At 41.2% G+C, this 23,567-nt stretch overlaps 1 protein-coding gene across 1 annotated transcript; it reads left to right on the top strand.

The window, feature by feature from the left end:
- Positions 1-558: 558 nt before the first annotated feature.
- Positions 559-23,135, top strand: SAV1 (salvador family WW domain containing protein 1). The gene is made up of 6 exons (XM_040969715.1): positions 559-684; positions 751-958; positions 3,045-3,488; positions 15,985-16,255; positions 19,981-20,124; positions 21,832-23,135. Exons 2-6 carry the CDS (start codon positions 865-867, stop codon positions 22,037-22,039), a joined length of 1,161 nt encoding a protein of 386 aa, XP_040825649.1. The 5' UTR covers positions 559-684; positions 751-864; the 3' UTR covers positions 22,040-23,135.
- The last annotated feature ends 432 nt before the right edge of the window (positions 23,136-23,567 follow it).

A 23,567-nucleotide genomic window follows, 5' to 3' on the forward strand; every position in this document is an offset into this window, starting at 1 on the left:
CCGCAGCGGATTAATTTATAGCCACTTCATTCATTAGTAGACGGACCAATGTTTTATACCAGAGGGGGGGTCTAGATGACTCTCTGGGTCGCAGTCCCTCGGCGCAGTTCTTGAACCACCCCAGGAAACTCGGGGAGAGACGCCCTCGCTCAACAAAGACGCAGGGAACGGGGCTGGGGTGGGGTTGGGGGCCGTCGTAGCCGCCGCCCGGGAGTTTTCCAGCAGAGGCCTGCGATCACGGTACTTGTGCGACGGCCTCCCGCCCTGCTCCTCGCTGAGGACGGAATGAGAGGAGGGGCGCGGGACTGGCGGGCTGAGGGGCGAGGGATCGGGAGCTGAGGGGCGCGGGGCCGCCGAGCAGAGGGGACCAAGGGTCGGGAGCTGAGGGGCGCGGGGCCAGCGGGTTGAGAGACGCGCGGCCGCCTCACAGCCTCGCCCCGAGGCCGCGGCGGGGGAGGGGCGGCAGCAGCCGGCTGGCGCCGCTTCGAGTTTCCCAGAATTCCCAGCGGCCGCGGGGAAAGTTTAGGGGAGGTAGGCGGTGGCGGCGGTAGCTGTAGCGGTTACTAAGCGGTCGGCGGCGCAGCATGGCCTTCGCCCGGCGTCCCTGGACCCTCCTCACGGCGTCCCCGGGCAGCGTCGTGGAGCGGGCAGACTTCCGGGAAGGAACTGACATGCGGCTGAGCGGCGGCCGGCGCGCTTAGCGCCCCGATCATGCGGCTGTCCCTGCGGGCGACTCTGGGCTGCGGAGAGGCGGCGGCGGCGGCTCGGCAGGGAAGGAGGCGGCGGCGCCGGCGGAGGGGGAAGCGGAGACGGCCGGCGCCCGGCGCGGAGCCCTAGGGCGGCCTTGGGGCCTCGTCGGGAAAGATGCTATCCCGAAAGAAAACCAAAAATGAAGTGTCCAAGTCGGCCGAGGTGCAGGGCAAATACGTGAAGAAGGAGACGTCGCCTCTGCTGCGGAGTGAGTGTCGGGCGGCCGGGGCTCACCCTCACCTGGCCCGAGCGGGCGTGCACGCCTTCCCCTTGGGTCCCTGGGAAATGCTTGTGTGTGTGGGTGTGTGTAGGTGTTGGTGCCCGAGTGGTGTGTTTTTATTAAAATCCGATCGAGACTTACGAGTTTGGATTATCCCCTCTTCTGCAAAGACATTCCCTGAAATATACACCCAGTCTCCTGCCTCGAGAGGCAGAGTTCCTAAGAAGAAACAGACTCCAGGGAACGCCTTAAAAGTTGCGATCTTGTGATACGGTCCGAGGAAAAGTGAGCAGACTCCAAGACGCTTGGCTGGCGTCTCCGAGGTGTGCCTATTGTTTGCAAACACTGAGGGCGTCACTCGCCCTGGCTGGAAGTTGTGCGAACTCTGGGGGCGGAATTCCTTTAGTCCCAGCCGCCCCGGATGCCGGCTGGAGAAGGTGACCCACAGCCACTACCCAAAGCCTCATCAGCCCTCTCCGCCCATCCCATCCCCAGCCTTTCTCCTCCGAGCATTCACCTGGATGATTCCCAGCTGAAGCTCTTGAGTTTGGAGTTCTATGTTGAGGACAACCTTGAGCTTGGCAGAGCTGGCACTCCCCTCTGGGCCCTTTGTCTCCGTTTCCTTCTTGGACGCTGGTGCTAACCTTGTGACTTTAGCCTGACCTCATCTTGTAATCGGAAAGGCTGTTCCTAGACATTGCTAATGTGTGCCCAAGGTCACAAAGAAAGGAGTGGCTAGCAGTTTTCCCATTGTAACCGCATTGTAGGCCTTTCAGGACTTGCTTTGCTATTCAATAAAATAGCATATTACTGCAAAGTTCATTTTTCAATCTGTCTCTAACAGCTTGGATTTCCGTTACACATGCACTTCTGGTGTTGGTTGCTTTTAAATGATAGCTCGTCATTTACTGCAAATGAAGCCTGTTAACTGTTGCTTGGAATCACGAACTATGTGTGCCACACCTCTAAGCAGATAATTTGATAAAGTATGTTGTTTTTAGTAACAGCCATTGAGCCTTGTTTTTTCACATATTAGTGACTTAGCCACTGACACTTATGAATGAGTGCCCTCTGATGTTGTTTACTTAATGAATCAGATGGTCTTTGTATCTAGTTGTCTGTATGCTTTCTTACCCGGAATGTCTATGGTCTTTGCTCATTCTGTATTCAGAGAACCAAGCTGAAAACTGTGGTTCTGTTATCTTTTGTTCTGAGTTATAGTTACTTGTTCTTAAAGGAGTCCTTGTGTCAAGCTTGCTATGTTTGAGCTGCCTCAACATTTATGTGTCTTGTTGAGATGAGCTTTTGTGTATAATTTTCATACCTAAGTTATTGGCTTTTTAAAAATGCTGGTTACTTTAATTTTTTTTAAAACTTTCATTTTATTTGAAAGGCATACAGGAACAGATTTTCCATCTGCTGGCTAACTCTAAATGCCAGCATCAGCCAGTGCTGGGCCAGGCCTAAGCTGGGAGCCTGGAGCTCCATTCCAGGTCTCCTGTGGAGGTGGAGGTGGCTGAGCCACAGTGCTTGGGGCCATTAGCAGGGTCCTGGATCAGTTGAGCAGCTGGAATTTGTGCTCATATGGAATGCTGATGTTTTGAGCTGTGGCTTTACATGCTGTGCACAACACCAGCCCTGAAGAAAGATTTTTGATCATTTCAAAATAAACAAACAAAATCATCATCATAAATAAACTATGCTGGTAACTAAACATGGATTTGTTTTCTAGTCTTATAAATCTGTGAATTTCATTGGTACATAGTTCATTGGTAAGCTTATTGACATTTCTTTATATTATGTAGTATACAGAATACATTTGATTCTAGCTGAGTTCACATATAACACATTCATGCAAGTTAGAAACTCATTTTTGGGTGGGAAAATACTAATCTTCCCGAATTTAAAGTTCCCATGTACTAACAAATCAAGCCTTAAAGTTGTCTTAAGCCTGTTGTGATTGTGTGTGTGTGTGTGTGTGTGTGTGTGTGTGTGTGTGTGTGTGGCGGTTCATGTAACAACATTTGAAAACTCACTTACTGAAATGGCAATTGTTCTCTCTGTTTTATTACAGATCTCATGCCTTCATTCATCCGGCATGGTCCAACAATTCCAAGACGAACTGATATCTGTCTTCCAGATTCAAGCACTACAGCTTTTTCAACTTCTGCAGATGGAGTCATTTCAAGAAACCAGAGTTTTCTTAGGACTCCAATCCAAAGAACACCTCATGAAGTAATGAGAAGAGAAAGCCACAGGTTATCTGCACCTTCTTATCTTGCCAGGAGTCTAGCAGATGTCCCTCGGGAATATGGCTCTTCTCAGTCATTTCTAACAGAAATTAACTTCACTGTTGAGAATGGAGATTCTGGTTCCCGATACTATTATTCAGATAATTTTTTTGATGGCCAGAGAAGGCGGCAACTTGGAGATCGTGCACACGAGGACTACAGATTCTATGAATACAACCATGATCTCTTCCAAAGAATGCCACAGAATCAGGGCAGGCATGCTTCAGGTAACCTATAACCTTTATCTATTACCTGTTACCTGTTACCTTCAGGGCACATGTAACCTATAGCCTGTAACCACATTATAAATAGTCCGTTATGCTTATGATTGACACGTTCACTGAAAGGTGTCCCTGTCTGAATCTTCTCGAGGGCTGACAGATGCTCCCAGGGAAATTCTGTTTTCCATTTTGTCATTTTTGCTTAAGCCTGTCTGTAAAATACCTATTTGCCTACACTGAATGAATTCCCATGTCTGTTTATTTTATTAATTTGTGGTTTATACACCTGGTATTTACTCTCTCAGGATCATCTAGATGAACAGGTGCCCCTGCAACCTCAAGACCAATTTTAATGTCTTGGAATTTGGATGAAGGTTTTATAGAACGGGAGGGTCAGATCTTTAGAAATTTCTCTGAAACCTAGAAAGGGAAGCGAATGTAAAACACTGGGCCTGGAAGGTGATAACCGTGGGCTGCTGCACAGCCTGGGGAAGTCTTGCGCTGTTTGCCTGAATGGAACTCTTTGTGGATCAGTGATTAGATCCCAAGTTGGCTAAAAAAACAATGTACATCAAGTGTTAAGTTTGTGTTGAACATATCTTTCCATCATTCTTTGAAACAGTCAAAAATGTTAGTTATTAATTAAGGAAAAGTGATTTGTTTTCCTCATTTTCTAACTTGAGGATACTTCAACAAGAAGAGATTGGAGAAATGTGGAGTTTTACTTTATTCTTAAAATATCATGGATGTCACTGTATCAATTGAAGCAAGTCAAAATTTTTGTCTTCTTTTTTCCCCTACGTTGTGAGTTGTAGGCCTTGCTTTTGGCAAGATAAAGAAATATGTGAAACAGCTTGGCTTTTTAGCCCACACAGCTTCAAACCAGCTGACAGTTGAGAATGTGTTTTGACTGTAGGAAAAGTCTTACTCATGATGGATTAATCACTTGTGTTTGCTCTTTTCTTTGACCCTCTTAGTTTCTGTCTTCTGGTGTTTTATTTGGGGAAAGCCAATATATGAACAATAGTCATAGAGCAATTCTTTGTTCCACTTGACGTTACTGACTGTAAGTGTGATAGGGAATCAGAAGAGAGATCACTGTGGACTAGATACGAATGATTGCTGGGAAAGGCAGAACCTGCACAAGGATTTGAGCATGGAATTTAGATTAGTCACAGAAGAATAATACTTTTTTATTTTAAATATCTATTTCATTTTCTTTTTATTTGAAAGACAGATTTACAGAAAGAAACAGGGAAAATGAGCTTCTGTCTGTTAGTTCACTCCCCAAAGGCAAGAGCTGAATCAATCTGAAGCCAGTAGGTTCAGTACAGGGAACCCAAGAACTTGCCTCATCCTCTGCTGCTTTCCCAGGCCATAAGGAGGGAACTGGATTGGAAGTGGAACAGCTGGGACATGAACTGATAACCATATGGGATATTGGCATGGGGTAGAAGATTAGCTTGCTGTGCCACCGCAAATAATAGTGCTTTCAATTTGATGTTAGAAATAACCTAGTGAAAACAGAGTAGGCATGATTTAAATTCAAAGGACTCTCATAGTTCTGCCTGATTTGAAGATAGAATATGTCATGGGAAATGCAAATTTCTAATCCCAAAACAGGCTTAGGTTTGAGTAGAGAAAGCAGCATTGTGCATTAAAATAGAAAACAACCAATGATTTTATGAAAATAGTGTTTAAAGATGAGGTTTTGGAGTATTCTGGACAAAATCTTAGAGAAAAGAGGCTTATAGGTAGTAGTGATAATGGACAGGCAAAGTCAGGAACAGGATGCATTTGAAGGAAAAATGGAATGGAAACATAATGGGAAATGGGCTTAGGGAAAAAAGAGCTTAGTAGAGTTTTAAGCTAGTTAATAGTGGAAAAGAGCTGTTTATAAAAGCTGACACTGGGACTTCGGAGAAAAGTTTTCAACATGTAGAAATATTATGATAAACCTGGATGGTACTTTGTGTGTGTGTATGTGTGTATGTGCTTAAGATTTATTTATTTTTATTGGAAAGTCAGACAAAGATATCTTCCATCTGCTGGTTCACTCCCCAAGTGGCCAGAACTAAGATAATCTGAAGCCAGGAGCCCGTAACTTCTTCCAGGTCTCCCACACTGGTGCAGGGTCCTAAAGCTTTGGATTGTCCTCCACCGCTTTCCCAGGCCACAAGCAGGGAGCTGAAAGGGAAGTGGAGGGTTAATAATTGCCACCCGTTTGGGATCCTAGCCCTTACAAGGCAAGAATTTAGTCACTGAGCCTGGATTTAGTATTGGGCCTGGAACTTTGTTTTTAAAAACCTTCTGAGAGATTAAAATAATAGCCTGGTTGTTTACTTTCATTATTTCTAAGAATGGGAGTTAAAAACCTCAGAAATAATTTGCTATTTAGCCTAAAAATAAAATTTTAATAATAAAGCTGGGGATTGGCAAATGTGGCACATCAGGTTAAGCTGCCATCTGCAATGATGGCATCCCATATGGGTGCTGTTCCAGTTCTGATCCACTCTCTGCTGATGCACCTGGGAGAGCAGCAGATGTCCCAAGTCCCTGGGCCCCTCCCTGCACCCACATGGGGGACCTTGATGGGTTTCAGGCTCCTTGCTTCAACCTGGCTCAACCCTGACAGATGTGGCCATTTGCGGAATATACAGCAGGTGGCTAGATTTCTCTGTTTTTCAATCTCTGTAACTTTGCCTTTCAAATAACCAAATAAGTCTTTAAGAAAAATAAAAAAGAGTTCATCTACCAGAAAACCTCAATGTATTAGTTGTTTCCTTCATTGTTTTTCTAAGGTGGGTTTCTTATTTACTTATTTTTTATTGCTGTAGTTATACTCTGAACAGTTTCATATCATTTTTTTTTTTACTTAATTGAGTTTCCTGATGTTACTTGCTTTTACAAGTAATTTTATTTCTTTTTCAAACATTTATTTTTTTAAAAAAAAGTTTTATTTATTTGAAAAATGGGATGCCAGCATTGCAGGCAAATGCTTAATTCACTGTGCCACAGTGCTGATTTGTAAGTTGTTTCAATGATTGCATATTCATTGGTTAATATTTTTTAAAGATCTGTTTTGATTTGAAAGGTCATGGGGAGAGAAATTCAGTCTCTAGATGACTATAACAGCCAGGGTCAGGCCAGCCATGAATCAAGAATCCTATCTGGTCGCCAGTTGGGTGGCAGAACCCAGTGTTTTCAAGTGTCATTTGCTGCTTTTCAGGTGAAATTAACAGGGAGCTGTGTTAGAATCAGAGTAGCTGCATCTTATTTAACCTGGCACTCTGCTATGGAAGGGACAGCTTAACCCACCATGCCACAGCGCCTGCCAGTGGTTGGTATTTTGTGTAGTTAGTGAAGACCTCATGTATTCTTCAGGCAACTGTAAAATGGAGAAGGAAGTAGGACACATCCAAATTAATGGGAGTTGGTCACTAATGGCGCTTGAGAGATAGGAGAAGGGCAAAGATCGGGTAAGCTCGGCATAGCACCCGGCTACATAGTGATTCTCAAAAAGGTAGATGAGGGAATGACTTCAGAGGTTTCAAATCTGCAAAAGGACACCAGTTATAATTGAGAGCCAGAATCATAGCTGTACCTACTGCTAGAGAAGGTAGTTATTATTCTTCACACTCATCTCTATTTCCATTGTAGATAACACTGATAGCTTTCGTAGGTAGAGCAGCTCTAATCTGGAAATCTGAAGTGCTCTAAGCATCCAAAACCTTTTTTTCTTCCTTTGATTTTACTTCTTTACTTGAGAGCAGAGACAGATATGCCATTTGCTGGTTCCTAAATGCCCACAGTGGCCAGGATGGGCCAGGCTGAAGCCAGGATACAGGAACTCAATGCAGGTTTCCCACATGGGAAGCTGGGACCTTAGTACTTGAGCCGTTACTTTCTGCCTCCCAGGTTGTGTAATGTCAGGAAGTTGGAATTTGGAATGAAGATATAGGTATTGTAACAAACAGGACAAATGTCTACCCTCTAAAAACTTTCTGAACACTAACATGGTACCAAGTGGAAAATGCCATACCTCATGTTACGGAACAGGGTGAGTCAAAGTGCAGATGTGTTCAAAATATATAAAATTTGCTTTGGGCATTATGTCTCTTATTTTATTTATTTATTTTTATTGGAAGGGCAGATCTACAAAGAGAAGGAGATACAGAAAGATCTTCCGTCTGCTGGTTTATTTCCCAAATGGCTGCAAAGGCTGGAGCTGAGCCAGTCTGAAGCCAGGAGCCAGGAGCCTCCTCCAGATCTCCTGTGTGGGTGCAGGGTCCCAAGAATCCAGGCCGTCCTCTGCCACCCTCCCAGGCCACAAGCAGGGATCTGGATAGGAAGTGGAGCAGCTGGGACACGAACCCGCACCCACACGGGATCCCAGCACACGCAAGGCGAGGATTCAGCTACTAGATCACCACACTGGGCTCTCTTATTTTTTTAGAAGATTTATTTGAAAGTGTTACAGAGAGCAACAGCAGAGAGAAAAAGGCAAAGAGAGGCTTCATCAACTACTGTTCTACTCTCCATTGGCTACAGTGGCCAGGGCTGGGCTGGACTGAAGCCAGAACTTCATCCAGGTCTTCCACATGTGTTCAAGGGCCCAGGCATTTGGTCCATCATGGGCTGCTTTCCCAGGCACATTTTCAGGGAGCAGGATTGGAAGTAGAGCAGCTATGCCACAGTGCTGGCGCCTAGGGTGTGTGTTTAAGATGTAGATGAAACATAGTGAATTTCGTGTTTAAACTTGGTTTTCCCACAGGTTGCCGTGTGTTTACAAATATTCTAAGATCTGTAATGCAAAATACTTCTGAGCATTCCAGATAAGAGATTTTCATCTTCTGACTCTTTTGTAACTGAGCTTTAATTATATCAGTATGAAGAATTGGTAATACTAAAGTAAAGGACATGTGTGTTCTGTGCAGCAGGTTAAGTCACATTTAGAATTCCCTCATCCTTCATCACAGATACTTTCTTTCAGTTGAGCATCCTGCTGATGTGTACTGTGGGAGCTAAGAGATGTTGGCTTAAGGGCTTGGCTTCCTGCTGCTGATGTGGGAGGTACTGATGGAGTTCCTGGCTGTTGCCTTTGGCTTGGCTCAGCCTGTTGTAGGCATTTGTGCAGTGAACCACTTGATGGATTTGTTTTTATTACTCTGCTTTTCAAGTAGAAAAAATAAGTAAACTTTAAAAAGTATTGCTAAAATCTTGTTTTAAAATTATTTTGAAAATATGTGTTTTATTTGAAAGGCAGATACAAATAGAGAGAAATCTTCCACTTACCAGTTCACTTGCCAACTGATTGCAGTGGTCAGGATTGGGCCAGGCTGAAGCCAGGAACTTTGAATCCATCTAGGCTCCCCATGTGTGTGGCGAGGGTTCAAGTACTTGGGTCATAATCTGATTTCCCAGGCACGTTAGCAGGGAGATGGATTGGAAGCAAAGGGCTTACAGAGCACTACATTTAACTATGAAATTGACCTTTGTGCTCTTGGCCAGCAGGTCAGGTAGGTGCTTGCTGAAAAGGAATCCTGTTTACAGGAAGTCCTCAGTTGGAATACCAAAGGCAGATTGAATTCCTTTGTCATGTGCTTACATAACTTAGTTCTGTGCAATTTTAAGTGACCTAAAAAGTTGTATTTTTAAATTTTAAAGGTCACTAAAGGAGTCAGGTTATAAGAAACTGGAAAATGTCAAGCTTCACCAGAAAATGTCCTGGATTTGTATTTAATCCAATGAATGCATAAATATTTAGTTAAACTGAAGAATCTGTTGAGAAGGGGTTAATAGTATTTGGAGAACTTTATCAATAATTATTTTTCAGAAGAGAAGAGAAAACAGTTGACTGTGCGATACGTACACAAAATCACCAACTTAAAAATTAGCCTGCTATAGATTTGCTGAATTTTGAGTCCCAACTGTGGGTTGCCTCGGCAGTGCCAGACTCAATGATGACATAGATTTTATATAGCATAACAGCTATCATTTCCCCAGCCTTGTTCTATAAGCATTGTAAAATTCGGAGACTAGAATTCTTGATCTTTATTTATACAGGAAGATGTGATAGGTAACTTCCTGGTTGTCTGAACTTTATTCTGGAGGCATATCCAAGAAAAGCCTGGAGAGACAAAACAACACTTTGTCTTTAGGCAATCATCTATTTCATCTCATGAATGTTTCATGTTTTGCTATACTAATAGAAAATGTTTGTGTGGTTATTTCCAGCAAAGGGAAGCTTTTTGGGTGATTATTTATGCTTGCCAATTATTTTCTGGGACAAACTGAAATTACAGAAAACTTGTGCTTTTTTTGTTTGTTTTTCGTAGCTCAGAAACTGAAGCTCTCATTTTTTCCTCATTGATTTAGTTCAGAATTAGTAGTTTGCTTTCTCTCTTAATTGTGGCGGTCATATTTTTTCTTTGAAGACTTACAATCGATGCTTTGTTGTCAGGATTACATGGTTACCAGAGCGTTTGTCATTTAACCTTTTACCATTCTTGATCCTTTGTTTCCTCTTCTGTAAATTGGAAGTGAAAATGCTGTCTTTTAGGGTAATTGTGTGTCTGAAATAAGCCATGGACAGTCCCAGGAAAGAGTATACATTCATAACTCTTCTTGCCTGTATGTCTTAGAAGACTGTTATATTCTCTTCTGTGCTTTTTCCACATTGGCCTGTTTAGTTATTGAGATTTTAACATTGTTTCTGAATTTAGAGTGGAAGTTTGATGTGTTGCTTGACATAGCTGGAAGGGTTTTTTTGGCTGGAGAGTCGGGGGAGTAGGGTGGCTTACCCTTTATTTTATCACTAGTATTAGGCTTTTAGATCAGTGGTTTCCAATTGTTTTTTTTGTAATGTTGATTTATCTTTCCATAGGCTTTATAAATTTTTTTAACCAATAATAGTTTGAAAGGTTTAGTGTAATATTACATGTAACGGGGATGTACCTATGGATGTGACATGAAAGTGTATAAATTAAGAATCTCCAATAGGGCAAGGAGTTCTGCTTTTGCATAGTGTTAGTACAACTGGTGAGTCTGAAACTTTGGGGGTTTTGTGGCCCCTTTATCAAATTTTGAGGTTTAGTCTTGAGTTTTAAGAAAGAGGGTTTTTCAGAGGTATGTGTGCTTTCCTAAAATATGAATTCCTAATTTTTTATAGCTGAAACAGAGTCCTAGAATTTATTATTCAGATGTGGAAGTACATGTGTTTCTAGATTTAGGCAAACTTTAGTATATAGTAGCAGTCTGGATTTGCTAAACAGATGAGTGAATTGTCCTAAATGTTAAACTGAGCATAATTTAAAATTACGCAAATAACTAAAATATGCTCACATCACTTGTTGGAGTGCTTCGGTTTGAGTCCTCACTGCTTCCTAACTGCTTCATCCTAATGTTGTACCCTCGAATGCAGCAGGGGACGGGCCAGTTCTTGGGTCCTTGCCACCCTCATGGGAGACTGTGGGGGTATTTGGGAATGAGTTAGCAGGTGCAACATCTTTGGCTCACTTCACTATTGAAAAAAGTTCTTGGCTGTGTGCAAGCATTTAGTGCACTGGCTCCTTTTCTTGTATTTATTTTGTCTTTAAGTACTAAAGTTGCTTATGCTATGCTTCTAAACCTTCTCTTGGAGTTTGAAAGACATTGCAGCCATTTCCCCTACAAGGCTTATTGACTTTGTCCTGTTTTGTCACCATCTTGTCAAACAAGTGCTTTTATCTTTAAGTGTACTATACTAGAGTGATTGTTTTATTTGTTGTCTTAATTACTTGTATTTTCCTTTTTTGCCAAAGTGCTTTGCATGTGTTAACATGAATTCTCTTGCTTTCTGTTGCAGAGACATGTAATTCATTTTCCTTTTGTGGTGTTAAGAATGGTCATGGGTCCAGATACCAGACTGATTGATCCGCCATGGAGCTTCCCCTCTGCTGTTCACCTGTTGTGATCATTGTTAGTGATCGTTGGCTAGATCCTGATTTCATGAGGTGTTAGAAATTGTGGGTGTAGAGCTCTACCGTGAACTTGCAGTCTGGATTTCACCTGGTGCTGCAGCTCTGGCAGCTTCCCTGGGGCTGTGAGAGCCGCTGGCTGGTGGCCTCAGTTTTTCTGTTGCTGTACTTGCCATGTCACTGCAGCTGGCTACCCCAAAGGGAATGATACAAGAGAGGAAATGAGCTTGACTGAAAAAGAAACTGCAGGATCTTCTGTTTATCTATCCCAATCTTAGAAGTCACATGCCAACCTTTTTACCATAAACTGTTGGTCAAAAGGACAAGGGTGTGACTTCCCCGAAGGCAGAGGTCATGGGGGCCCAGGATCACCTTGTAGGTTGGCTACTGTGTGTGTGTACATGTTTCATATTTCATATTTATGTGAATACAGTTTTTAAGCTATTTGCCAGTAACCTATCTTTATTCATGAACTTACATACTTCCCTTTACAATTGCAGTTTTAATTGAGGTATTTACCTTAATTTAAAACTTCCTAAACAGCTTTTTGTCAATGGTATTTACATATATTCCTGAATAGTGATATGATTGACTGTTTATCTAGTCTAGGCAAAGGATCCTTTTTTGCATAGTTCAGATTTTCAGAATAACATCAAAGCATTTGAAGAATGTCTCTTTTGCCTTTCCTTAAAATTAGACTTGATGCTTTCATTTTCTAGTCACCCATAATTTAAAAAGCTCTGCAAAGTCACTGGTAAACTTTTGACAAGGAAAAACTTAAGTCAGTAAGTTTTGAGGTGACCTGTTGTATATACATTATTACTTTTGTGTGAGAGTACTTTTAACATTACACAGCTGTTTAAAAAATGTAATTTGTTAGAATTATTTACTTGAAAGAAACATCAGGAAAGATTCTCCAGTCTTGGGTGCCTTCCCCAAATACCCGCAATAGCTGGAGCTGTGTCAGGCCAAAGCCAAGAGCTCAGAACTCAGTCTGGGTCTCATGTGGGTGGCAGGTGTCCAGCTGCATAAACCGTTACCTGCTGCCTCCCAGGATGTATACCAGCAGGAAGCTGGAATTGAAGTGGAGCCAAGATTCCAGCTCAGGAACTCTGACATGGGATGTAGGTGTCCCAAGGGTTATCTTAACCACTATACCAAAACTTGGATTTTTAAAGGTACACAGTTCTGAGTTTTAACATATGTGTGAACATGTCACACATGTCAGTAGGTAGAACACTTGCATGCCCTCTATTGCTGTCTTCCTACTTCTACCCCGTTCCTACCCACCACACTAGTTTTGCCTGTGAAAGAATCTAATATAAATGGAATCATACAGTTTACAACTGTTTGAAATGAGCTCCTTTCACCTAGCATAATGGTTCGAGATTCATCCCTGCTGTTGCATGTACATAGTTAGTCCCGTTTCTGTCCCTGAGTATATCACACAGTGTGGTTGCACCATTCGTTTACCTATTCTGTTGAAGCGCTTGCGGTTTGTTGCCACTTTTGGGCGACTGTAAGTCACTATAAACATTCCCAGGCAGCTTTTTGTGTAAAGGTAAATTTTCATTTCTGAAGGCTAAATATTTAGAAATGAGATTTCTGTATTATATGAAAGTCTAACTTTTTCACAGTTGCTGTAATATTTTGTAATCCTAGAAGCAGTTGTTCTGCATCAGAACTTGTATTGCTAATTTTGGGGTTTTTTGGCCATTCTTGAAAATGTGCATTGGCATTTCATTATGGTTTTTATTACATTTCCCTGATGGCTGAAAACATTGAACATTTTTCTGTGCTCATTTGCCATTAACATTGTCTTCACATAAATGCCTGTTAAAATCTTTTGCTCATCTTTAAAAATATTGGGCTGTTTTCTTCATGTTGTTATGAGAATTGTTTACTAATCTACACAAAAACTTTGTCTAATAAGTAGCAGGTATCTAAATTCTTTCAATGTTAATAGCTTGCTTGTATCAGAATATTTCTTAAGAGTTTAACTGTTGGGCCTGGCGCAATAGCTTACTGGTTAAAGTCCTCACCTTGCATGCCCAGGATCCCATATGGGCGCTGTTTCTAGTCGCAGTAGATCCACTTCCCTTCCAGCTCTCTGCTTGTGGCCTGGGAAAGCAGTCGAGGATGGCCCAAAGCCTTGGGACTCTGCACCCGCGTGGGAGACCTGGAAGAGCTTCTGGCTCCTGGCTTTGGATTGGCTCAGCTCCAGCTGTTGCGGTTGCTTGGGGAGTGAACCATGGGAAGGAAGATCTTCCCCTCTCTGTCTCTCCTCTTCTCTGTATATCTGCCTTTCCAATAAAAATAAATAAATCTAAAAAAAAAAAAGTTTAACTGTCAACATCATGATTAAGAATTCATTGCTTGGGCCCGGCGCGGTGGCGCAGTGGTTAAGGTCCTAGCCTTTCACACCCCAGGATCCCATATGGGTGCTGGTTCTAATCCCAGCAGCCCCGCTTCCCATCCAGCTCCCTGCCTGTGGCCTGGGAATGCAGTCGAGGACGGCCCAAAGCTTTGGGACCCTGCACCTGCGTGGGAGACCCAGAAGAGGCTCCTGGCTTCAGATCGGCATAGCATTGACCGTTGCTCTCACTTGGGGAGTGAATCATCGGATGGAAGATCTTCCTCTCTGTCTCTCCTCTCTGTATATCCGCCTTTCCAATAAAAAAAAAAAAAAAGAATTCATTGCTTAATATAAGATCATGAAAATCAATTATACTTTTTTCTTAAAAATTTAGTTCTTTAGATATATGACCCATTTTGAATTAATTTCTGTATAAAATGAGGAAGTCTAGGTTGCATTTAATTTTTTGCATCTGAGTGTCTATCCATCAGCATGTGTTGATAAAACAGCTTTATTCACTGAATTGTCCTTTATCAAAAATCAGTTGACCATGATATGTGCGAGTATACTTTTAAAATCTGTTCTCTTCCATTGATCCATTTGTTTGTCTGTTGTTTTGTTAGTCCCACACTGTTTTGATTGTTGTAGCTTCATAGGAAATCTTAAAATTAGGTAATATGAGTCCTCTAACTTTATTCTTATTTCTAGTTTTTATTTTCTGTTGGTTGGTTGTTTTGTTTTCATTTGATTTGGTTTTAGTTTTTTGAGAAACAGCACAGGAGCTCCCATCCACTGGTTTACTTCCAGAAGTTCACAACAGTCAAGGCAGGCAGGTTGAAGCTGGGAGCCAGGAACTCAAAACAGGTGTCCCATGTGGAGGCCAGGGACCAACCTCTAGAGCCCTTATTTGCTGCCTCCCACAGTTTGTATTTGCAGGAAGCTGGAATCAGGGGCACAGCTAGACTTGAGCCCAGGCCCTCCAAGACACGGGCATCTTTAACTGCTAATCAGATACCCACACTGTTCTGTTGCCTGTTCATATATATTTCGAAAGTCTGCTTGTCTAATATCTATAAAGACTTCTGCTAGGTTTTTGATTGGAATTTCTGTAAAGACAAAGCTCATTATGGGAGAATTGACATCTTAAGTGTCACGTTTTCCAGTCCACGAATCTGCTTGCTCTTCTTTCATCATTGTTTTTAGTCTTCAGCTTCTTACTTCTGCATGTTTTATTAGATTTATAGTAATTATTTGAGTTTTTGGAATAGTAATAGTTCAATAACTTTTGTTTCCAGTTGTTGATTGCTACTATAAAGAGATTTATTTGGGTTTTCCTTGTTGACCTTAGACCTCACCACCCTAATAATCTTAATTCTAAGGGAAGGTCAGATTTGTTTTAGAAGACGTATAAACTGGGAATGATTGTATAAACTTATTTTTGCTTTTCTTTAAATGAAATAGTAAATATTCAATCCTTTTTGTTTGTTTTAAGATTTACTTATTTGAGACAGAGTTAAAGAGCGAGCAAGAGTGGGGGACTGAGCTTCGCATCTGCAATTTCACACCCCTAATGGTCAGGGTTGGGCCAAGCTCAAGCCAGCATCCCAGAGTTTCTTCTGGGTCTCTCACATGGGTACAGAGGCCCAAGCACTCGGACCATTTTCTGCTGCTTTCCCAGGACATTAGTAGGGAGCTGGATTGGAAATAGAGCAACTGGGACATAAACCAAGCACCCCTATGGAATGCTAGTGTCACGGATGGCAGCTTTTCCTGCTATGCCAAATAATAAATCTTGAGTTAGGTGACATTTTCACTGCACAAAGCCCACCACAGACAAGAACAGACTGGATTAGAGCCAGGAGCCTGGAATTCCATCCTGATCTCCAGTGTGGATGGCAGAGACCCAAGTTCTTGGATCATCATCTTCTGCTTTCTCAGGCACATTAACAGGAGACTAAAAGGGATGCGGAGAAGCTGGGGCTGGAACCCCAAAGCAGCAGCAGCAGGCATGATCCTCTCTGCTGCTACACCTGCCCCTTACTTATGAAATAATTTTAATGACATAACCATATATTTTAACAGAAGGACACAACCAGATAATTTAATTTTGTAACTTTTTTAGCTGGCTTTATTGATTTTGTTTTCTTCGAATGATTGCATTTTTTTTCTTTTCCTCTTTTTTCCTCAGGTATTGGGAGAGTTGCTGCTACATCACTAGGAAATTTGACTAATCATGGTTCTGAGGATTTACCCCTTCCTCCTGGCTGGACTGTGGACTGGACAATGAGAGGAAGAAAATATTACATAGATCATAACACTAATACAACTCATTGGAGCCATCCTCTTGAGCGAGAAGGACTTCCTCCTGGATGGGAGCGAGTAGAATCCCCAGAATTTGGAACCTATTACGTAGATCACACAAATAAGAAGGCTCAGTACCGACATCCCTGTGCTCCTAGGTATGGTGTCAACTTCCTTTTCAGTTTTTTATTTTGAGATTATCTAATACTGGGTTTTGGACTCAAAAAAAAAGGCATCCTGATGCTTGAGATTTGAAAACCTTATTCTTCAAAATTTATGACTTTGTTTCTAAATCTGTGTTTGATAATGAATGATTTTAATAATTACAAAAATTTTAAATCCTTTTCTCATCAATCCTTGAAGACAAGATCACTGTTACTGCGATCAGTGTCTTTAATGTATCAGAGTGTTTTGCTATAGATGCTCAAATTGAGGTAACTTCGAAAACATTTGCTACTTTTTACATTGCTATGAATAGTACTAACTGCCTATTGAGTCAAAGTAGATTTTTAAATTATATCTTTATATAATTTAAAACATGATATTACATTCTGTTTCTTTGCTATTAGACAAGAAGATGAAAGTTGGAACTGGACAGAACATCTGAGACTTGTGCAGTAAATTTAGCCAGCAATTCTTTGGGCAATTTTGGTTGATACTGAGCTCATCAGTACATCTGGTTTCTTGCCAGATGTTAAGCCTTATCCCAGCATTGCAGGCATTTTGTCAAACTTGCTATTGTGCTCTTAAAATGTGATTTATACAAACTGAGATGTGATAGAAGTATGCATTGGATTTCAGAGTACATAAAAGCCTAGTGTTAGCTTAGAAATGAAGTTGCAGGTAATTCATATGAACCATATTTGAAGTTGGAGAACAGATCCACAATGTTGAGGATGAGTAAAATATCATCAATGTGCTGACCAACGTTACTTAGTATCGTCTGGCATGTTACAGATCTTTGGTATTTAGTGCCAGATGATACTAAGTAACATTGGTCAGCACGCTGATGCCACCTGGAATGTCTGAATATCAGGGTACTTGGATTAAAGTCCCTTCTCTGCTCTCAGTTCAAGCTCCGTGCTAATAGCACCATGGCAAGCAGCAGGTGATATGTCAAGTCTTGGGTCCCTGCCTCACAGTAGGAGATCCAGTTGAGTTTCCAGGGCTGTACTTCAGCCTGGCCCAAGCCCAGGTGTTGGGAACATTTGTAGAATGGACCAACAAAGGGGAAATTCTCTTTTTCTGCCTTTCAAAAAATAAATACGACCCCAGCGTGATAGCGTAGTGGTTAAAGTCCTCGTCTTGCACGTGCTGGCATCCCATATGGGTGCCGGTTCTAGTCCCGTTAGATCCACTTCCCTTCCAGCTCCCTGCCTGTGGCCTGGGAAAGCAGTCGAGGATGGCCCAAAAGCCTTGGGACCCTGCAACCACATGGGAGACCTGGAAGAGCTTCTGGCTCCTGGCTTCGGATTGGTTCAGCTCCAGCCATTGTGGTCATTTGGGGAGTATACCATCGGACAGAAGATCTTCCTCTCTGTCTCTCCTCCTCTTTGTATATCCGCCTTTCCAATAAAAATAAATCTTTAAATAATAATAAATAACAAATGGAAATTAACTCAATACAGATTCCAATCAATTCTAATTACCGTAAGTTTTTTTGCAAGGCTGGGAACCATCCCATCAACAAGGCGTACGTGACTTGCAAAGTCATTTGGTCTGGCCTGCCAAGGCAACTTCAGGAGGAATTAAAATTTCAGTACATCTTCAGCAGGTTAATTTTTAAGTTGATAATTTTGTGTGGCCCAAGAATGATATAAATATCCAAATGGTCTTTGGCAGCAGAAAGGTTCCCCACAACTGAAGGTGTAAAATAGGAAGTAAGGTGAATACTTTCAGCACAGTACCCCCATAGTCCTACACATCCTCCCCCTTGCTTTGCAGCACAGCATCTCACTCTTATGGTCCCACACAGCCTACCCCCTTATTTTCTGCCTGCAAGAGGAGGAAAGCATCTTTCTTCATTTGGAATTTGCAGCTTTTTTTTTTTTAAGATTTATTTATTTTTATTAGAAAGGCATATTTACAGAGAGGAGAGACAGATAAAGATCTTCCATCCTAAGGTTCACACCAGAGCTGAGCTGAGCTGATCCAAACCCAGGAGCCAGGAGCTGCCTTTGGCTCTCACATATGGGTGCAGGTTTCCAAGCTTGGGCCATCCTCTACTGCCTTGCCAGGGTGCAAGCAGGGAGCTGGAAGGGAAGTGGAGCAGCTGGGATACCAACCAGCACTGATATGGAAACTTGGCACTTGCAAGGGGAGGATTAGCCAATTGAACCGACGTGCTGCCCAACCACCCATCTTTAAGGCTTTTATTTATTTATTTTTATTTGAAAGGCAGATCTTCCATCTGCTGGCTCACTGCTAAATGACTGCAACAGCCAGAGCTTCACCAGTCTGAAGCCAGGACCTTCTGGGCCTCCCATGTGGATTTAGGGGCCCAAGCACTTGGACCATCTGCTACTTCCCATAGCACATCAGCAAGGACCTGGATCGGAATTGGAACAGTGGGGACTCAAGCTGACACCCATGGGATACTGGTACCACAGGCAGAGGATTAGGCTGCTACATCATGGCACTAGCCCCACAGCTAATTCCTAGTTAAAAATTTCTAATTATTGCAAAAAATATATAATGCTCTAGTTTTAAGCCACTTTGGTTACAAAATTCTTTGTATGGTTTTCAAAATTCTTTTAAAAAGTTTTCCCAGGTCTGGCGTGGTAGCTGATTGGCTTAAGTCCTTGCCTTGCATGCACTGGGATCCCATATAGGCACTGCTTTGTGTCCTGGCTGCTCCACTTCCCATCCAGCTCCCTACCCGTGGCCTGAGAAGCAATCAAGGATGGCCTAAAGCCTTGGGATCCTGTACCTGTGTGGGAGACTAAAGCTCCTGGCTCCTGCCTTTGGATCAGCTCAGCTCTGGCCATTGCAGTCACTTGGGGAGTGAACCAGCAAGATAGAAAATCCTTCTGTCTCTCCTTCTCTCTGCATATCTGTCTTTCTAATAAAAATAAATCTTTAAAAAAATTTCCCCAGTTTTTATAGGCTCATTGAAGCTGTTTTTGTTTTGTTTTGTTTTGTAAGATTTATTTTTATTGGAAAATCAGATACACCAGAGAGGAGGACAGAGAGGAAGATCTTCAGTCTGCTAATTCTCTTCCCAAGTGGCTGCAATGGCCGGAGCTGAACCAAGCAGAAGTCAGGAACTGGGAGCCTCTTCTGGGTGTCCCACACAGGTGCAGGGTCCCAAGGTTTTGGGTCGTCCTCCACTGCTTTCCCAGGTCACAAACAGGGAGCTGGATGGGAAGTGCAGCAGCCGGGATTTTAACTGGCATCCATATGGGATCCTGGTGCATGCAAGATAAGGACTTCAGCCACTAGGCTGCCACACTTGACCCCCCATCAAGTACTTCTAAAACTAACTTTTTTCAGTTACTGTAATTGAAGTTCAGCAACCAAGATATGAATCGGTGCCCATGTGGGATCCTGGCGTGTGCAAGGAGAGGACTTTAGCTGCTAGGCTACTGTGCAGGGCCCAAAGCTGTTTTTGGAAAGAATAAACACTAGCCAGAAGAAATTTCTTAAAACACACACAAATATTTTATGTAGATTTGTGTAACATAGTAGTTTCCAAAGAAAGGTTTATGTTCCATGTAATCTGATAAAGTTGACCTTTGCCATAGGAAAGTATCTTTTAAGTTGTAGGAGGAAGACATTTTCAACAAGAGACACACTGGAAGATGCTTAACTGTTACTTGGTTGGTTGGTTTATAATTTCCTGCTTACATTCTTTTTATTTCAATGAATGTCAATTCTTTCTTAGCGTTCCTCGGTATGATCAACCTCCTCCTGTGACATACCAGCCACAACAAACTGAAAGAAACCAGTCCCTTCTGGTACCTGCAAATCCGTATCACACTGCAGAAATTCCTGACTGGCTTCAGGTTTATGCTCGAGCCCCTGTGAAGTAAGTGAACACGCAGCATGGATTTTTAAGGGTTAAATAGAAGAATGAATGGGGTCTGAGGGCTGCTTAATCTGGACAGTGCCCTGTTTTTCTCTTAATTGAGTTTCTAAGTAGTAGTTTTATTTGTAAGGTATGGAAGTTACTAATTGTAATAAATATTTCTTGAATTTGTATGCACACCTCTGCTGTTAGAGATACAATAAGAAGTTTAGATTGTCAAAGGAGATTTACATAGATAAAGGTAAATAAGGGTAGTTAGGATAAATTTAAGGACTCAGGTAAGTCCTAAATACATGAGTGAAACAAAGCAGGACAAAAGTATATTGAGAAAACTATACTTACAGGGCTGTGAGCTCTGGGATAAGGTGAGCTAAAGTTCACTTAAAACTTTTTAAAACTTTGTAACCTTGGGATGGTTATTTGATCTAGTTCCTTATTCTATAAATTGGGGATAGTAATTGCACCTGGTCTGGAAGTTAGTAAGAATTTAGTGGGCCTGATACAATGGCTCAGTGGCTAAAGTCCTCGCCTTGGTCACGCCAGTATTCCATATGGGCACCAGTTCCTGTCTGGCTGCTCCACTTCCCATTCAGCTCCCTGCTTGTGGCCTGGGAAAGCTGTCGAGGACAGCCCAAAGCCTTGGGACCCTGCACCTGTGTGGAGACCCTTAAGAAACGCTGGCTCCTGGCTTCAGATTGGCTGAGTTCCAGCCATTGTGGCTGCTTGAGGAGTGAATCAGCAGATGGCAGATCTTTCTCTCTGTATCTCCTTCTCCCTGTAAATCTGCCTTTCCAATAAAAATAAATAAATCTTTAAAAATTGTTTTAAAAAAGTAATAATTTTGCTAGAACTTGAATTTAACCTTATTTTGCTTTTTAATGGGATTTTATAGTTGTAACTTAAATATCATATGGCACTTGACTTGTTATAGTTTAAGTACTTTGTCTAGTGTTAACAAATATTAACATTGCAAGACACTATTTTAAAGCATTTAATTCATAATTCTCTAACCCTAATCATAACCCCATTCAAAATCCAAATTACTGCTTTCATATATAGTTACAACAATTTGTAAATGTGATACACAAATGAAGAATAATTCAAGGCTTTCCAAGATATAATATGTAAATATAATCTTACCTGAATCCCTTGCTACATTATGGAATCTCCTGCATTCTACTAATTATTTCATTCTATAAAGAGTTTATTCCTTTTTTTTTTTTTTTTGTATGTTCAGCACCTTATACCCAACTTTAAAAATACAGAGCCCACAACTGCTGCTTCTCTGTCCCTCCACCTCCTTCTCTGGCACCATCTGTCAGCACTCATGACACAGATGACTGCCTGTTTTTGAGCATTTTTGTTTGTAAACATGTTGCAATCTAAGGCATCCTTAAATACTTGACACTTAGTATTAACTTGTGAATGTGATCAAATGTGTTCTTCAGAAATTATAGAATTAATGTAGTTTAAAATTGGTGTTGATGGCTGTCAATTATAATAGCATGCTTAAAGTGAAACGGGTCTTTAACTTCAGTTGAAATACAGTAAATTATTGGTTTTCCTCTTGACATTTGGTGTTTTTAAATAGCATTTTTCAGTCATTTAGGTTTAATAATTTTGTTATTCATAAAACCAGCCTGGTTTATTGCTATGCATCTGTGTTTATGTGTGTTTAAACGCGTGTATGACCATGTTCTTAAACAGGTATGACCACATCCTGAAGTGGGAACTCTTCCAGCTTGCTGACCTGGACACCTACCAGGGCATGCTGAAGCTGCTCTTCATGAAGGAACTGGAACAGATTGTCAGAATGTATGAAGCCTATAGACAGGCACTTCTCACTGAATTGGAAAACCGTAAGCAGAGGCAGCAGTGGTATGCCCAGCAACATGGCAAGAATTTTTTAAGTTAATTTTTTTAAATGAAATTTAAGTTTTATAAGAGCTTTAACATTTTCACAGATGAAAAATTGCAAAAAGTACTTTGGCAGCTTACTTTTGGGAAATTGTAAAATACTAATTTTGCACGTGTTTTGTTATGAAAACTTTTCTTTTATTGAACAAAAAAATTATCTCTTCAGAGCCAACATGGCAAAAACACTTCCAAGTGCTGTATGGGAGAAAACTGCCTTGAATATTCTTGATGCAAGAATGCCATTAGAGCCAGATTACTAATAGGAAAGGATCACTTGGTAACTTCTGTTGCAGCAGCACCTTGATTTAAAACAGAGCAGCTATGCAGCATTTTATACCAAGATGTTTACTGTTTTATTTTGGGGTATTGTCTAGAATGGGATGGTATAAATATTACCATGATGGAATATAAAGAATGAAATAGGATTTGGAACTTTTGTTGTGCTAAATTTCTAAACAGGACCATGTGATTGTCCTCCCCCAGCTCCCATTACCCACCCACGTGGAAGGAACCTTTGGAAGCATGCTGAGCAAGTGTTTTCTAGTGAAAGGCCTTTAAGTCATTCATGAACAAATGTAAGCGTAAGGCCAGTTGCTAATATAGGCTGCTCTACATTAAGCCAGATTTCTTGGTGTTTAGCTTGCCTCTGACAGACTAGGTAAAGACTGCCTTTGGACAGGCCGGAGTAAGCTGCCGAAAATGACAATCAGGGATTCACTAAGAAGTATTGGTCATTAAATTGATTCATGTTATTTTTTTTATATTTTGAGTGTGTCACAAAATTTTAAAACCATGTATTTCTTTCTCAGTTGTTTCTCTTGTTATAGTTGTAAGATGTTTGTTCATAATTAGTGCAGTACATTTCATTATAAACAAATTTATGCTACTTCTAGCCTGTAAACCTCCTGGATTCTGTGAATTTCAACATTAGTTGAAGTAGTTATTAAGTCATATTTACATGTCTTGTAAATATGTAAATATATTTTTAGACAGTCTTCCAAAATACCAAGCACTCCCAGTTAGAATTAATGAGTTTGAATTATTGAAAAACTGTTGTTTGATTTTATATAACAAGCTTATTAAATATATTTTTTGTGGAAACTAAATGTGTGTTGTTTGTGTCCATGTTTTAGACATACTGCTATACATAATTGGTAGTTCCTTTCAGAATGTCCCAGGTAAAGAAAATGGCAATATAGTGACAGGTATACTGAAAAAATGCAAATGTTGCTAAAGTTGCAATCTAACTTTTCTAAGGTGCATTTATGTATCTTGCAAACTATATGCTCTTTCTTCTTTACTACTTGTACATTTCGGAAACATTAAGTGTCTAATGTGAACTCTTTTTTTTAAGAAGTCTCAGCAGTGGAATTTCATCAGATATTTTAATAATCAGAAATGCAAGTACAGAATTACTACTTAACTGCAAGTTACCTAAAGGATTCACATGTTTCTTAAAGTGGAAACTTAAATTTGTAATTGTGTCAACATCAAAGAAAATGCATCTTGAGTTTTTAAAAAGAAAA

The sequence above is a fragment of the Ochotona curzoniae genome, unplaced genomic scaffold (assembly GCF_017591425.1).
Source record: "Ochotona curzoniae isolate NIBS_2020 unplaced genomic scaffold, NIBS_Ocur_1.0 scaffold_4701, whole genome shotgun sequence".
In the NCBI taxonomy this organism is placed as follows: domain Eukaryota; kingdom Metazoa; phylum Chordata; class Mammalia; order Lagomorpha; family Ochotonidae; genus Ochotona; species Ochotona curzoniae.

Bases quoted from the DNA above. Each gene is read 5' to 3' on its own strand.
- SAV1 (XM_040969715.1), top strand. From the start codon at position 865: ATGCTATCCCGAAAGAAAACCAAAAATGAAGTGTCCAAGTCGGCCGAG. The intron at 3,489-15,984 runs GTAACCTATAAC...TTTTTTCCTCAG, and splicing joins TCAGGGCAGGCATGCTTCAG to GTATTGGGAGAGTTGCTGCT. The intron at 16,256-19,980 runs GTATGGTGTCAA...ATTCTTTCTTAG, and splicing joins CGACATCCCTGTGCTCCTAG to CGTTCCTCGGTATGATCAAC.